This window comes from Ascaphus truei, chromosome 6 (genome assembly GCF_040206685.1).
Source record: "Ascaphus truei isolate aAscTru1 chromosome 6, aAscTru1.hap1, whole genome shotgun sequence".
Lineage (NCBI taxonomy): Eukaryota > Metazoa > Chordata > Amphibia > Anura > Ascaphidae > Ascaphus > Ascaphus truei.
This window is the reverse complement of record NC_134488.1, coordinates 15,392,863-15,409,969: the sequence shown is the minus strand read 5'-3', so window position 1 is coordinate 15,409,969 and position 17,107 is coordinate 15,392,863. Positions and strand designations below refer to the sequence as shown.

The window sequence follows — 17,107 nt, the reverse complement described above, 5'->3', positions numbered from 1 at the left end:
TTTTGAAGAGTAAATCACGGTACATTCCCATGAGTGTGATATAGAGTATCTTTGGCGATCCCTCTAATACAAATTAATATGCCTAATAGACAGAATCTTAAAATACAAGCACATAAAAAAACAAATGGTACAAAACTGACCCAATGGTGTGTTGCTGCTCAACCCAAAGAGGATCCTCCCGCGATCCCTGTAAGAAGAGAGAAAATAGAATACGGGGAACTCAAGAGAAAAGTATATAAATAAACAATCAGCGACAGTTTTACACCAATTAAATCAAATGAAAAAAAACTTAGGGTAGTGGGAGTGTGCAATAATTTTTTTTTGTTGTACTCACAAGGCCACGTGTGAGACTAATTCACAAATTAGGTTCTTTGTACACTGGAGTATCTCCTTCCCTCAGCTATAGAGTGGTCCTGTTCGTTCTCGGTGTATAAGCTACGTCCTCCACACGTCCCTAGCAAGAATCTGACGAAGCATAACATTATGCGAAACGCGTAGTTCGAGCTAGGCTGTAGAGCTTTTGGATCACTGACGGCCACCGTAGTTCCTCCGAGCGCTCTGTACCCAGTTCTGTTGACAGGACGCGGGAGCAGGAGTGCACTGTGTCTGAGTACTGGAAGCGACTGCCTGTGCCGGAGGTGTATTTTTACATGTGAGTAACTTGTTACTCTTATTTTAAATGAATAAACTGTATTTTTATACTTTCCCTGCAGCTATCTGTCATCCTTATTGGGCCCATCATGAGGACGCCGGGTGTCAGTGAATATTCTATACACAGAGAACGAACAGGACAACTCTGTAGCTGAGGGAAGGAGACACTCCAGTGTACAAAGAACCTACTTTGTGAATTAGTCTCACACGTGGCCTTATGAGTACAGCAAAAAAAAAAAAATGATTACACACTCCCACTAACTACCCTGAGAGTTTTTTTCATTTAATTTCATTGGTGTAAAATTGTCACCGATCATTGTTTATTTATATTCTTTTCTCTTGCGCTCCCCGTATTCTATTTACATTCACATGAGTACTTTATGTGCTTGATAAATCACACATACAGTGCCATACAGTCATTATTGTTATTCTCACATGAAGTTTACGCAGGTAAGTTTGTAGTGGGAGGTTGGTGATAAGGCAAGACAGATTCTGTACAGCAGATCCTTTGGGCTGTGCAGCGTCTCTTGATTTCAAGCAATAGGCCCAAGTCTTTCTTCTCCGCCCACACATCAAACTGTTGGAAAAATTCACAATTTAGTTCTTGTGACAAAGTTTCTAGATTCTATTAATGCAAGTATGTATATCTTTATTAATATAGTGCAATCTATGTACATAGTGCTTCACAGCAATACTAACACGTAACATAATAATATAACTCGTAATGGGACTAAGTACTTGAGACATAAGAGTAACATTAGGAAAAAGGAATCCCCAAAGATCTTACAATCTAAGTGGTAAGTAGGAAAAAACGGACAGCGACAGTAGGAGTGTGTTCTGGTAATAAAAAGTAAATAAAAAACAAATATAATTACTTACAGTACATTCATACATACTACTTGTGTGTGTGATATATATATATATATATATATATATATATATATATATATATATATATATATATATATATATATATAAAACAAAACAAAAATAATAAAGGAGCGCCTAATGGAGTAACCTGCCTAACTGTGAGTAAGTAGCCAACTGCGTTAATACAACCTATGGGGTGGCTAAGGTAGAAAAATATGTATATAAAAACCCTATGTAGTTCTAAGATAAAATGTGTAATAACAATTATGATTTTAATACAAAGTATACATAACAAAATTATTTTAAAAATATTTATGGAAAAATATGTTATTATATGAGAAATAACCTGAATAAAATAAAATATTAAATGAAAAAAATGTAAAAAATATTAGAAAAATAAAAACTTATTTCCAAAATTTTTTTGAAACCTTAAAAGTCACAGAGTCCTGTTCCAGATAAATGCATCCAGGTATAGGCAGCCCGTTTATAAGGGATCACAACTAGGTGTGCGCCTGTTTTCTTTTCTTTTTTCTTTCATATATATATATACACACACACACCAAAAGAGAAGCAGCTAGCACTCCAACAATCCAAAATATTTCTAGGTGCATTGCATGTTCCATAAGCATCAATAGAACAACATGTTTCACATGAGAGAAATCAAGAAACAGCACTCAAAGGTAAACATGAAAAACTTGTATTAGTGAATACAAAGCACACTTAAATCCAACGTTTCGTCCAGGAAGGACCTTCCTCAGGGGTGTGCTGGAGAACAAAGGAACCCAGATGTCATTTATACCCAAAGTTCCCTAAGTACAATCAATTAGAGGGAGCTAATTGTTCAATCAGAGAGACCCATGTCTGCAGGCATAATCACAGGCGTGTGGCGGCCATTTTGAGCAGCTGTGGAAAATCAGCATCTCATCTGGCATAAACAGCGTGAGCGCATGTGCGTGGAGGACATCCGTCTCAAGTAGGAGTATAGTGGCGTCCTCCATTGCCAGGTAGTGCGAACTCCGCGTCCAGTCACAATGAAAAACGGATTCTTAAGGCACCGCACATGCGCAAGCATCAGTGCAGCAATCGGGTCCCGTCATCTCAGCGCCATCAGCATGAGTGCCCAAAGTTGCATACAAGTGGGGAAAATACCAGTGAATGAGAAGTTTGGGAAACATTGTCTTACTACCACCGTGAGATACTGCTACCAAGAGGATTCTGAATAAAAAACCAGCCTACAATAGGGCGTAGTGACCCGGATGTGTTCGTTCAACTTGATGATATTGGTTATTGAGCAGTCAAGCAAGGAATTGGCCAGGATCAGGAATGATATCACGATAATCAAGTGGAGAAACGAACAAATACTCACTACGGACTCGGAGACAAACTGGATGGATAAAATCCAGGTAGCAGTGGACACCTACGGGGAGAGCCTTATCAAATACAAGTGTGACAAATTAAAGGAAGTCACTACCGACTGCAAGGAACGGCACATCTACAAATGGCTATTGGGCATAGGCGAATCTGTCCCGGGCAGATAAGCCCAACGAAGAAATTATTCAAGATCAAGAAGAGCAGCGACCGCAGGAAGCACACACAATACGAGCGATACCGATCATTAAGACAGCCAGGACACTGCACGTATGGAGACGATTTTAGGGCAAGGAACTGCCCCACATCAGAAACCACCATCTCACGACCCTATAGATAGCGACAGATCTGGAGGGGCGGTGGGGGGAACAAGATTCATTCCCAAGCAGTCCAAAACAAAGGCCAACCAGAAGGTACAGAAGCAGAGGATGTGATTTACAATATCTCATGCACTAACGCGGAGAGGAGCGTAGAGAGAGAGAGAGAGAGAGAGAGAGAGAGAAGGGGGGGAAGGAGAGGAGAGAAGGGGAGAGAGGGGGAGGGGAGATAGGGAAATGGGGGGAGAGAGGAGCAGCGGGGGAGGAAAAGTGGGGAGGAGAGGGATAGGAGGGAAGGGGGAGGGATAGGAGGGAAGGGGATAGAAGAGAAGGGGGAAAGGATAGGAGGGAAGGGGGGAGAAGGATAGGAGGGAAGGGGGGGAGAGGGATAGGAGGGAAGGGGGAGAGGGATAGGAGGGAAGGGGGAAAGGGAAAGGAGGGAAGTGGGGTATAGGAGGGAAGTGGGGTATAGGAGGGAAGGGGGGATAGGAGGGAGGGGGGATAGGAGGGAGGGGGGATAGGAGGGAGGGGGGATAGGAGGGAAGGGGGGATAGGAGGGAAGGGGGGGAGAGGGATAGGAGGGAAGGGGGAGAGGGATAGGAGGGAAGGGGGAGAGGGATAGGAGGGAAGGGGGATAGGAGGGAGGGTGGATAGGAGGGAAGGGGGGATAGGAGGGAAGGGGGGGAGAGGGATAGGAGGGAAGGGGGAGAGTGATAGGAGGGAAGGGGGGAGAGGGTTAGGAGGGAAGGGAGGAGAGGGATAGGAGGGGAGAGGGATAGTAGGGAATGGGGCAGAGGGATAGGAGGGAAGTGGGGCAGAGGGATAGGAGGGAAGGGGGACAGAGGGATAGGAGAGAAGGGGGGGTGAGGGATAGGAGGGGAGGGGTGGGAGAGGAATAGGAGGGGGGGTGGCAAAGGGATAGGAGGGAAGGGGTGGGAGAGGGATAGGAGGGAAGGGGGAGAGGGATAGGAGGGAAGGGGGGAGACGAATAGGAGGGAAGGGGGAGAGGAATAGGAGGGAAGGGGGAGAGGGATAGGAGGGAAGGGGGAGAGGAATATGAGGGAAGGGGGAGAGGGATAGGAGGGAAGGGTGGGTGAGAGGGATAGGAGGGGTGGGTGAGAGGGATAGGAGGGAATGGGGGGAAAGGGATAGGAGGGAAGGAGGGGAGAGGGATAGGAGGGAAGGGGAGAGGGAGAGAATGGAAGGTCACACACACACACACACAGACAGACAGACACACACACACACACAGATACACACACACACAGATACACACACACATAGCTCCTTCTGCACGTGCAGCTCACACAGAAATTTGACAGGGGAAGGGGAGGGGATGCTGGGCAATGTGAATATCCTTGTCGGGCATCTCCGTTGAACTCTCTGCACCTCATGGAGGAGGAGGGGAGCCGTGATCTCTCTGCACGGAGGGGAGGGCGTGATCGCAGCTATGCTGTTTGCTGAACACAGAAGACCCCGCCGACATCTCCAGCATATCTCTCTGCACGCCCCCAGCTGGTTTTTTTTCACAGTACATCGATTGTAAGACGCAGTCCTATTTCAGCCATGTGAAATGGGGAAAAAATTGCGTCTTACAATTGAGGAAATACGGTAATACACATTTTTTGCAAAGGTCTTTTTGGTCCAACGTTGCTTTTTTTCCCGGTTGTGCACCAGTTTTTTCATTTGTTCATCCTTTTGAGAAGCTGGCTTATTTTATACAATACATAAAATTATGATGGCCGCCTACAGGGGGGGAGAACTTGGATTGCTGTCCCAGGGTCAATGAGACAACCAGCCCTGAGTCATGTATTGGCCCATAAGGCCCTCCTTTCCACCAGTTGCCTCTCCTCCAGCAGATCCCTCCAAGGGCCTCCCTCCCCTCGGCTATACCTTTTGGTCCATACCTTTTCCCCCTCAGGCCCATTTATTCTCCCCCCCAGGCCCATATCCTACCATCCATCTCCAGGCACATACCTACCCACCCTGCCCATAACGCCATTTCCCTCCATCCGCTTAGGCTTATACCTATTCTCCCCTGCTCATACCTCCTTCTCGCCCTACCCCCCATACCACCTTTTCCCCCTGGGCTAAACCTCCTTTTTTCCACTCCCCCGGACCATACCTTCTCCCCTCTCCCTACAGCCCTTCCCCTCCCCCCTCTTCTCCGGCCCATACCTTCTCCCCAACCAGTCCCTGATTCCATTCTTAAGCTACTTATTCACTGTGCTATGTTCAGGAGGAATGTGAAAAGCTTTAAGTTAGCTAGCAGGGATGAAGGGTGTCATAGAAAAGCCCTACTTAGTAAATATAGGCCTTTATTTTTTCGAAAGATTCTCTGAAAATATTGCTGACTAAGGGTACTCATTTAAAAAAAATTCAAAACCTACTTAAAATAAGCAAGAATGTGTTTTAAAGCAGTAATACTGCTAAATAAGAAGTAGCCAATGTTCAGTGGCAGGGACCCCCTTGTTCCTGAGATAATTATCTGTGATGGCACATGAGGAAAAGGTATGGTCACTGTTGTTGATTAATAGAATGACCCAACCAATGACATTGCGGCTTCCTATTGCCTCCTGAATCTCACGTGATTTGGAGGCCATATTGTTTCCCCAAGGGGGAATTATAAATCTGGTATCTACACTGGTAAGTATCTTAAGAACCTGGCAGTAACCGGTGTGACAGTAAGGGCAATGTGGCTCTTATAATAAATGTTAAGCCCAACCATTGCCCCTATCTGTCTGGGTGGATGCACATGATATCCCTGTAGATCCATCCTTCTGTGGCTCATCGGGATAAAGAACCTATATGTAAACCTTTATTTTCTATAAAATGCTATTGCACTTCAAATATGTATTTCTTGGTTCCCTTGGCATACTAGGCTTGTAATACACTTATGCAACCTGCACATCCAGGGATCCAGCTTTAGCGGTTCCACGAGGGAGTTGCGGTTAAAGGGGAGCAGGATGGGAGATCCTTTTATCTGGGAGACATTGGTCCGATAAGCGTCTGCCCTATTGTCTGCCTCAGACAGCGAGACACGTATCTCAGATGGAGATAGCATGCTGGCACAGAGACCAATGGCTGGAAATGAGTCCAGTAGGCGCTGTTCTCATTGTCCGATTTGTAATTCCTACCCTCCATTCCTTGGCCTCCCCGTCACATTACCAGCCCAGATTGATCAATACAGGTAAGCCCTCACTATGTGATTGGTCAAAAACACAGCATCCACGCTGTCTCTGCCCCGTTCTCCATGATTTCCCTTGGAGACGGAGAAACTAGGAAAGGGAGAGCCCAGCTGAGCCACAGAGACTTGAAAAGAGCCAGTATGCAGACAGACTAAGTGGTGGTCTCCGAGGCTGTGCTGGAGACACCTGAAAATGAGACTATGGGGGCTATGCACTAAGCTCAATGGCTTTGCGTTCTAATTTGGCCAAAAAGCAGGTTCGTTAAAAAGTGAAGCCGGGGACGCGATGCACTAAGGCCTTGAGGCCATTTTTTAACGTACCTGCTCAAAATAGCTCAAAACAGCCACAGCGTACGTGTTGCTTTTTTTCCCCCTGATTGCGTTCTGAACCTTTCTGTACGCTAGCTGATAGAAAAAAAAGCCGCATGTAACATTTGCATGGAGATTTGCCATCTCCATGCAAGACTGTTACAGGCGATCGTACACTAAATAAATACATTTTAATAATAGTGTACATGAGCAGGGGGTCTCCTGAGCTGAACCGCATTGGTTTCAGGTCCGAGGAACCCCTACTTCAGGAGATATAGGCCCCGAAATGGGGTGCCGGTACCACCTGCACTTTAAAGCTCCCGCGTCACGTGACCAGGACATTTAAATTCTGCAGGGGATACCGGCACCCCATAAAGGGGCCTGTATCTCCTGAAGTAGGGGGTCCTCGAACTGAAACCAATGCGGTTCAGCTCCGGAGACCCCCTGCACATCTACACTAGTATTAAAACACACATAACAATAAACAATAATTCATTACCATAGCGGCTATCCGCTAAGGTAATGAAGCAGCATTAACGTATTTTTAATAATAGTGTGCGGGAGCAGGGGATCCCCTGAGCTGAACCGCATTGATTTCTGCCCCAGAGACCCCCTGCTTCCCGAGTTACAGGCCCCGGTATGGGGAATCGGGTGCCAGTGCTGCCGCCATCTTTATAGCATCCAAGACCCGACGTGGGCTCTATAAAAATGGCGTCCGCACTGGCACCGATGCCCCAAACCGGGGCCTGTAATTCGGGAAGCAGGGGGTCTCTGAGGCAGAAATCAATGCGGTTCAGCTCAGGGGACCCCCTGCTCACGCACACTATTAATAAAAATACATTAATGCAGCTTCATTACCTTAGCGGATAGCCGCTAAGGCAATGAAGGGGTTAAGGCACATTAGCATGTTTATTTGGGACAATTGCCCCCTATAAACAACACGCATCCCCCCCTCCCCCTAACACATACAGTACTGTAATGGGCAAAATTACTATTATCCACATATGGATAATAATGCATTTGCCCATTTAAAATACATTGTTTGAGGAAATGGATTAATTGATTGATGTTGGTTAGTTTCTAATTGATTTTCAGGATGGCATTGGTGGTTAGGGGACATTGTTCATATTGTATTTTATTGTTACATATATTTTGCATAGTGTTACATGATGCACAGATTAATTGCATCATGTACACTCTGCAATTGTGTGACATTTCATAGACATTTGTGTAGCTGCATTTTTGTTGGTTTATATTTACAATGGCTGCTGGATTTATCTTAACATGCAATGTGGTGATTTTAAGATTAAAAATTCATGTTTTGATTTATGCATGTTTTATGTGTTTAATAATGGGCAAATAATCTATTATCCATATCTGGATAATAGTTATTTGGCACATTATTGTACTGTAGGAGTTTTGGGGGGGATGTATGAATTGAATGTATAGGCCAGGTTTATTTATTTTACATTTAGGGTTGGTTCCTTGGTTCTGCATGAGACCTCTGGAGACCACCTGCAGTATACTCGGGTATCTCACGGGTATCAGGCTGGTGGTTCAACGGGTGACACTTGCGGGGAAGAACCGGTGGCCTTACATCTGTGGGGGCACCGCGGACCCGTATTGTGCGGGGAAGAACCGGTGGTCCCACATCCGTGGGGGCACCGCGGAACCGTTGTGAGCACTCGTGAGTTCCCCAGACCCCCGTGAGAACCACCCGAGGCCCCGCATACACCTGTGGGTCTGACCCGGGGCTCCCAGAAATCCGTGGGCCTACCGTGGGGACCCAATTGTGGCCCACGGTGTCTCAAGGTGACCATCTGGGGGCCATGGTGCTTGGCGGGACCCACCAACAGGCCTCCAGAACCTGTGTGAAACAAGTTGCTGGTACCCTGTAGGTCTTTCAGGTGACCCGCCAGGCCCGCCGGGGACTCGCGTGGGGCTGGGGTATTAACCCTGTATGTAAAAGGATAAATCATGTATTTATGGGGAGGTACAGGGGGTGTGTTATGTATTTAATAAATAGAATGATGTTTATTGTGGGGCAGTGTGTTGTTTTTATTGTGGGTATTGGGGGTGGGGGGAAGGGGTATTGGCCCCAAGGGTATGTGGGTAGGCCTCCCTTGTGGGTAGTGGGTGAGGGTGCTTAGGCCTCACGGGGTGGGGGGTTAGTGTGGGAGGGTATGTAGGCCTCCCGAGTGGTGGGTGAGGGTGACTTAACCCCTTAATGACTGTAGCGGTTAATAACCGCTATGGTGATTAAGGGGTTAGGGGACATTACATTGGCTATTGTAATTGTTGTGCATGTTTTGCAGCACCATAGGGGCATGGGCAGAATGAAGATGAGGATGAAGACGGCCTTCATCGTGGGTGCCTGTAAAAGGTAAGTGTAAAATGTTTTGACTGTATTTATTGAATGTTATATGTATTTAAAATGGCCAAATGCATTATTATCCATATTTGGATAATAGTAATGTTGGCCATTACTGTTGCCTAATGTGTTAGGGGGATGTATTTAGTTAGAATTGTTGATTCTTATTTTTGGAGGTGCAACATTTGTACCGCAGGCCCCAATGACCCCTTGACGGCCGCGGGGACCCCCGGACTCCCAAAGGGACCACCGCACTCCCGCGGGGACCCCCGCGGGGTCAGCCGGGGACACCCGCCGGCCTGCTGTATTGGTTTTGCGCATGCAAAAATAAAAAGCAAGAATATTTTCTAAGTCCAGATTTCTTTGCGTCTACTCTGACCTGACGTGTTCTGATCAACGGAACTTTCGCGTACGTTAAGGTTGCGTTGCTTAGTGCATCCCGCTTAAGGGCAGAATTTCACGCAAACAGGGCTGCAATCGAGCAAAGTTGGACTTAGAAAAAATTCCTGAAAAAAGTCATTTTTAGACCACAAAGTGCCTGTTTGCGTTGCTTAGTGCATCGGGTTGAGCAAAAAATCACGTTCGAAGAGCACTTTGCGGTCTAAAAGTGACTTAACGGAGCTTAGTGCATAGCCCCCTATGTGCTGTTCCATTGTGAGAGATTCAAAAGTGCTTGCCTGCAACTTACATCCAGCGCTGCCTGGAGATTCCGGACCCCCACATGAGTGGGAGAGTGTGCCAGGTAAGCCATTTTGGTGGCGCCTGGCAACAAGGACCTCTTAGATTCCTCCTATATTCTGTGCTGTGTCTGCTGGCTCCAGACGGAATTAATATCCTTTTTTTATTTGATCTGTGTCCTGTCTGTTGCTTGATCATGTGAATAAGTTGTGGTCTCCCATGACAACCCTTACTGAAAATAGAGCTGCTTCAAATTTTTGTTAATTGTTTAACTCTTCTCTAAAACTTTGCCCTGTGTGGACTAGCAAACTCCAAAGTTTGTCCAGGTTATTAAATAAAATAACAACTATGTACAGATCCAAGGATGATCCTTTCTTAGGTTTTGGCTTAAACTTTGCTTAGAAAAAATGTATTTGCCTACCCTTAATTCCTATACTTTAAAGTAGTAGACTGCTCTTTGTTTTTATTTCAATATATACAGTATTAGCATTGTTGATGATCTTTCAGCTTGGGATCACCCTCGTTCATATAACCTATGTAAAGATGGGCACATGTTTCACTGAAATAAAAATCCAGCGCGGATTTGCATGTTCCTTTCAGGCATGGCATATCGTGGATCAGTCACAAAAAAGCAGATTGTTTTTTCTATCACTAAAAATCCGTTGACAGATTCAGATTTTTAAAAATCCGAATCCGCAAATGGAATCCGAACCTGTAAACAAATGTATTATGGGAAGATTATTTAAATATGGGTGCAGCCTCAGGTCTTAGCCATTGTGTTCTTGAGTTTTGCTGTGGGTTGCTTAGTGCTTCTGCTGTAGTCAGGGCCCCCAACAGGGTGGTACAGCCAGGACTGCTGTCCCGAGCCTGGTCAGTCAAGCGACTCTACTATGTTTGATCCGCCCCTGCTCTGGTGTCCTCCCCTTCACCCTCAGCCTCTTTCACAGTCCTGAAGGGCTCATCCTTCCAGCCAAGTCCCCCTTCCATGAGTCTCCAGCAGGTCCATCCAAGGACCACAGGTAAGCCCACCCATGCAGTTCTGAGAACCATGCTAACTATATCCCAGTCTCATTACCCTCACATACCACCCCTCCAGGCCTATTATCCCCTTATACCCTCTATGGGCCTCCAGGCCCATTACCACTTTTAACCCCCCATGCAGGCTCCTTATCCCCTTTCAGCACCCTCTAAACCCATTATCCCTTTATTGCCCACCTCCAGCCCTATACTTCCGTGTACTCCCTCCTCCCAGGCCCATACCTCTGTATACCCCTCCTGCCTCCTCCCATGCTCATACCTCTGTATACTTTCTCCCAATTTGCCCCCATGCCCGTACCCCCCTCCTAATTATACATGCTCCCACCTCCCCCCACATGTCTCAAACCTCCTTCTTGCTTCTTATATTTGTCTTGGGCCCAATGATTTATGTTGCCGCACTGGCTGTAGTACTAGTGCTGTGCTTTTATACAGTAGGTCAAACATTTGATTAGATAATATTATTTAACTTTGACTGAATGGACAGACCCCTGTCTGTGTCAACTCCCTGGGCTAGTGCTTGGCTTTAGTGACCTGGACTTTACTGTACTGTCTCTGTGTCATTAAATAAATTATATAGCTGAACAACAACAACAACAACGTGTCAATTCGCTTTAAGGAATGTTATACACATTTAGTGTCTGCATCCAGGCCATTGAGGGAAGCCACTGCCATTGCCAGAGTTACCAGTACCACTGCCAGTTCCACAGCAACAGCAGCATTCAGGAAAATGATAGGAGGAACACTGAGCAAAGTGCGAAAGCAGCACCGAGAGTAAAATCACACAAACTATTCTCTCTCTCTGACATCTCCATTTCCCCCTTTCCTCTCTCTGACCATCACCACATCTAATTTTCTCTCTAAACTTCTCCCCTTCTCCACCTCATCTACCTCTTGTTTCTGCTCTATTAACTTAACAGATTTGATTCCACTTTACGCTCCTCCCTCTCCGCTCTCAGTTCTGCGCCTGACCCTTACAACCTGGTCAGGAACTACAACTCTGCTTTATCCTCCTCTCTTGATCTACATGCCCCGCTTTCTCTCTGCCCTCCTCGCCCTTCTAACCCCAGACAATGGCTAAATTCCAACACGCGCAGGCTGCGTTCCTGCACTTGGTCCTCTGATTGCCTCTGGAGAAAATCTCACACTCTCGCAGACTTCCTTCACTACAAATTTATGCTATCCTGTTTTAACTCTGCCCTCTCTCAGGCTAAACAAACTTACTTTTCTTCACAAATCAACATGCACAAGTCTAACTCATGACGACTCTTCTCTGTATTTAATAACTCCCTACTCAGACCATCATCTGCTGCATTTCTTCTTCCTCCATCTCACTTCAGGACTTTGCTGACTATTTCAAGGAAAAGGTGGAATCCATATGTCAGGATATCCCCTCTGTATCCTCGTCCCATCCTACACCTCTTCCTAACTCTCCTCCTGCCTTTATTTACGCTTTTTCCGCTGTCACAGAGGATGTCTTGCTCCTGATTGCCTCTTCTCCCTGTACCACCTTCCCTCTTGACCCCATTCCCTCCCATCTCCTAAAACCTCTTGATCCTACTGCACCGACACACTTTATTCGAGCAAATACCCAGTATGTACCTGGCAGATACCTGGAATGCGCCGCTCCTCACCTCTGACAAGCCCCGTTGCGTTTGCCTTCCCAGCCTGGGTTCATGCCTGGCTGACGGGCGGCTGATCTGTTAAATGATAATGATTAGGATTTAATAGGCTGCAATGCTTCGCGTGTCTACCAGATGGCATAAATTCATGAATTGTAATGCAGTATATATATATATACTGTGCAGTATTGCAGCCAGTGGGAATAAAATGCTTCAATCCCTGCTTGGAAAATACCTCAATGCACTCGGGCAGAAAACAGTCACAAACCTCAATACACCCGGGTATACCCGAATTCGTGGGACTAGCCGAGCTCGAATAAAGTGTGTCGCCAGTGTACTATAATCCCTACAGTCGCGGCTAAGCTTATTCTAAAGCTAACCCGCAATTGTTTGGGCCTGTTTTCTTCAGCAGCTGAACTTGGCCGGGCGCCAGTCACATCTCCATTTAGCGCTAATGGCGCTGAACAATGGAAGCGCCGCAGGCGCCGAAAAAAAAAAAGCCAGCGTCTGCACGCGGTTTAAAAATTCCCGCGGTGGCGGCCGCTTTAAACTAAAGGCGGCCGCCATTATATGCTCACACATATTTGTAACTTCTCCCTTTACTCGGGTACCTTTCCCTCCTCCTTAAAACTGTGATACTATTACTCAAAAACAGCAAGCTTGACCCTACCTGTCTTTCTACTATCGTTCTGTCTCCCTCCTGCTTTTTGCCACTAAACCCATTGAACGTCTTGTATTCTCTCTCTTTCTCCATTTTCTCACTCCCTATTCTCTCCTAGACCCTTTACAATCTGGCTTCTGCACTGCTCACTCCACTGAAACAGCCCTCACTAAAATAACTAATGACCTCCATGCTGCCAAAGACAAAGGTCATTACATTCTGCTCATATTACTTGACCTCTCTGCAGCATTTGGTACTGTGGACCACCCTCTTCTCCTTCACATTCTGTATACTCTTGCTATTCATAACAAAGCTCTATCTTGGATCTCCTCTTTCCTCTCCCATCATACTTTCATTGTCTCTTTTGCCAACACATCTCTGTGGGGGTAACCCAGGGTTCTGTCCTGGGACCTCTTTTCTCTTTTAACATTCTCTCTAGGTGACCTAATCACACCCCTTGGGTTCAAATATCACCCCTATGCTGATGACACAAAAATTTACTTTTCAACCCCTGACATTACTTCTGCTGTACAGACCAAATTTTCTGAATGTCTCTCCGCTGGATGGCCTTCCGCTGACTTAAATGTAACATGTCAAAAAGGAGGTCCTCATATTTCCTCCCAAACCTGGCCCTAATACCTCCTTCCACATAACTGTTGGAAGTACTATCATACACCCAGTAGCACAAGCACACTGCCTAGTGGTAACACTAAACTCCTCTCTCACATTCTCCTCTCAAATTCAAAATGTAGCTAAAACCTGTTGGTTCCCCTACCCCCCCCCACAATATTACAAATATATGTTCTTTCCTCTGTTACTCGACTAAAACGCTAACACAGGTCCTCATTTTCTCTCGTCTCGATTACTGTAACCTCCTGCTGTTTGGCCTTCCTGCCTCTCACCTGTCTCCCCTACAATCTATCTTAAGCACTGCTGCTAGAATCATTCTATTCTTTCCTAAGTCTGTCTCAGCGTCTCCCCTGCTAAAATCCCTCTCCTTGCTTCCTATCAAATTCCGTATCACACACAATTCTCTTCCACAATTTTAAAGCTTTACACTCTTCTGCTCCTCCCTACATCTCAGCCCTAATTTCTCGCCTCTTGCGTTCTGCTCAACTATGTCTTCTCTCTACCCCTTTTATATCTAAAGCCCCCTCCCACCTAATACCTTACTCACTGACTGCCCCACACCTATGGAATGCCCTTCACCTCAAAATCTGACTAGCACCCTAACTACCCACCTTAAAACACACCTGCTTAATGAAGCATATGAGTAGCTTTGCTGATACTTTACACCTCATACATAAACATTGGCCCCTTGCAGACACACTTACCCGAACGCCCTCCACTGTCTCTGTATGTTCTTCCTACCTACCAATTAGATTGTAAGCTCTTTGGAGCAGGTAGTCCTTTTCCTAAATGTTACCTTTATTTCTGAAGCACTTATTCCCATTATGTGTTATTTATATGATTATCACGTGAATTACTGCTGTGAAGTGGTACAGTATGTACATTAATGGCGCTACTGTATATAAATAGACATACATACATACCCTCACTTTTTATCTCTCCCTAGTCTCTCGTATCTCTCACACACACACAATATATCTGTTTATAGATATATACATTTAACTCATATTTTTCTGACTGTGTGTGTTTTACCAGTTTGCTAGTAGTATTAATAACTATAGTGTGTTATTGTTATTTTAATACGGTTACAGTAGGTCTTTTACACCACCGTCCAGAGTTCACTCATCTCCATAAACTCTAAGTACACCGACCAGTGACCTGACAGTATACCCATTTTTATTAGGATATATATATATATATATATATATATATATATATACTGTATATATATATATATATATATATATATATATATATATATATATATATATATATATATATATATATATATATATATATGTATATATATATATATATATCAAACACAGGGGGTGCCCAGTGCTACGTCCAAATGACAAAACATACATGGTAATAATTACAAGAAATGATGCTTCAGTGTAAATAATAATGCTAATGCTAATAATATTAAAATATGTTTTTTTAGTTAGAAATTTTGGCCAAAACATCATAAGCTTGCACACCAAATCATCAAGGTAAACCATAATAAGTGCAAGTCCTACACTACACTGCATTTGTTCCCTATACCTACTGTATGTGTGAGGGGGAAGAACCATAATAGATTCATTACCTGCAGCAAGAGGAGAAGATCCACCATTAAAAAGGGGGAGGTGACGTGAGCTCTGGGGGAGGGATATATATATATAAACACTATATTTATATATACTATATAAACACTGTGTATGTATATATATATATATATATATATATATATATATATATATATATACATATATATATACACTTTCCATCATTTTCTAATAGTTCTATAGTTTGAATTTTTAATAGTGTCAATAATGTTATGTAACTGTTACTACTGTATTACCATCCAGTGTCCACAGGTCCAGCACTGCTACCCCACCACTAGTTAATATCAAAGTAGTGTACCATATATAACTACTACGAACTTTACAATTAGCATTTAGCAGTAGAATCATTTATAATAGTTGTGTTGTGCAACTGTTTTAATTTCATTACTACTTTAAACCACCAGCATTGGATTATTGACAGTTTACATCACATCATGTGCATAGGTTTTTTTTTTGCTTTATCTCTAATTTCTTTTTATTTTTACTACTAGTAGTAGTATAATTATATAGTACATTTGATACCAACTAATAGAGTGGCTGGTAGTGGAAGGTGGCAGGGGACTCTGGATGCTTGTGTGCGGGAATAGGAGGGGAGATGGGTGGTAAGAGATAACTGTGCTGCCACAGCCAGGAGAGCAGTAGTAGTAGGGCTAGTAGCAGCAGATCAGTGTCTGTCTAAACATAGGCTAGGAAGCCTAGTAGCATATAGAGCAAGTTAACAACAACATGTCTAATACCAGTTTCAGTGGTTTTAAGAAACTTTTTGAAAGTAGACGTGTAGGGGCAAGAAGAGGTGGACATAGTTGTTATGGTTGTTGTGGTGGATGTGTTGGTGGTGGTAGTGGTGGTGATGATGATGATGAAGATGATGATGACGATGACGACGACGACGACGACGACGACGACGACGACGACGACGACGACGACGACGACGACGATGACGACGATGATGATGATGATGATCAAGTTAAACCAGTGAAAGGTGTGCCTAGAGAGGGAAGCTTCAGTTTGAAAGAGATTGAAACTGGGAACGGGAAGATCAAGTCAGCCATGGGCTAGTACTAGAAGTACTACTGAAACTAAAATGAATAGCGTGGAGAAGCAGATTGAGAATTTCCATTTTCTAAGGAAAAGCAAGTACAGTAACAGCATCACTGCTGCCACCAGTGCCAGCTGTTGTAATCGGTGCGTTGGAATTTGTTCACCTTTTCAAACGCTTCCTGAACTGTGTGCTTCTGGTGGTGGGTGGACAGTTGATACACAGAAAAATATGTATCTAATTTAGTTAGTTTAGCTCAGACATCCTGACTATCATTGAGGTAAATGCAAAGGTCTCTTTAACTTTTAGTGCCCTAATAACGTATTTGGTACAGCATGTGCCCTGGCATAGGCACTTACACCTTTTCTTGGGGTAGATCAGGCTGACTGCTCAAATTCAATTTCTGTCATCTGCACACCAGTCACATCATGTGATCTCTCTCTCATACATACACACCCTGAAATTGGGCTTACCACAGATGGATTTTCCCAGTTCATGTTTTTATTGGTTAACTCTTGCGCTTCCTTATTATTCTTCAAAGCCTGAATTGTTAGCTGCAAGAATTCTTCATTGAGGACGTCCAACTCTTCTTCCTTTTGTGAAACATTTAACATAAAATAATGCGTCACGTATTATATAATCTGTCGTGATAGAGCCATGAACATGTGAAGTTGTGTGAACAACACAGCAACACAAGGATTAACTTCCATTTAAAAAAATAAAAAAAAATTCCTCTGTCTCTTGTGGGGTTACCTGGGCCGT

The 17,107-nt window shown here is 44.5% G+C and overlaps 1 protein-coding gene across 1 annotated transcript in view; it reads right to left on the bottom strand.

The window, feature by feature from the left end:
* Positions 1–998: 998 nt before the first annotated feature.
* Positions 999–17,107, bottom strand: part of LOC142498007 (uncharacterized) — a 139,509-nt gene continuing 123,400 nt past the window's right edge. The window contains exons 49-50 of the mRNA XM_075606516.1: positions 16,819–16,938; positions 999–1,228 (exon numbers count right to left, since the gene is read on the bottom strand). Of these exons, the coding sequence (XP_075462631.1) occupies positions 1,094–1,228; positions 16,819–16,938 (255 nt within the window). The 3' untranslated portion in view covers positions 999–1,093. The remainder of the gene's footprint in view (positions 1,229–16,818; positions 16,939–17,107) is intronic.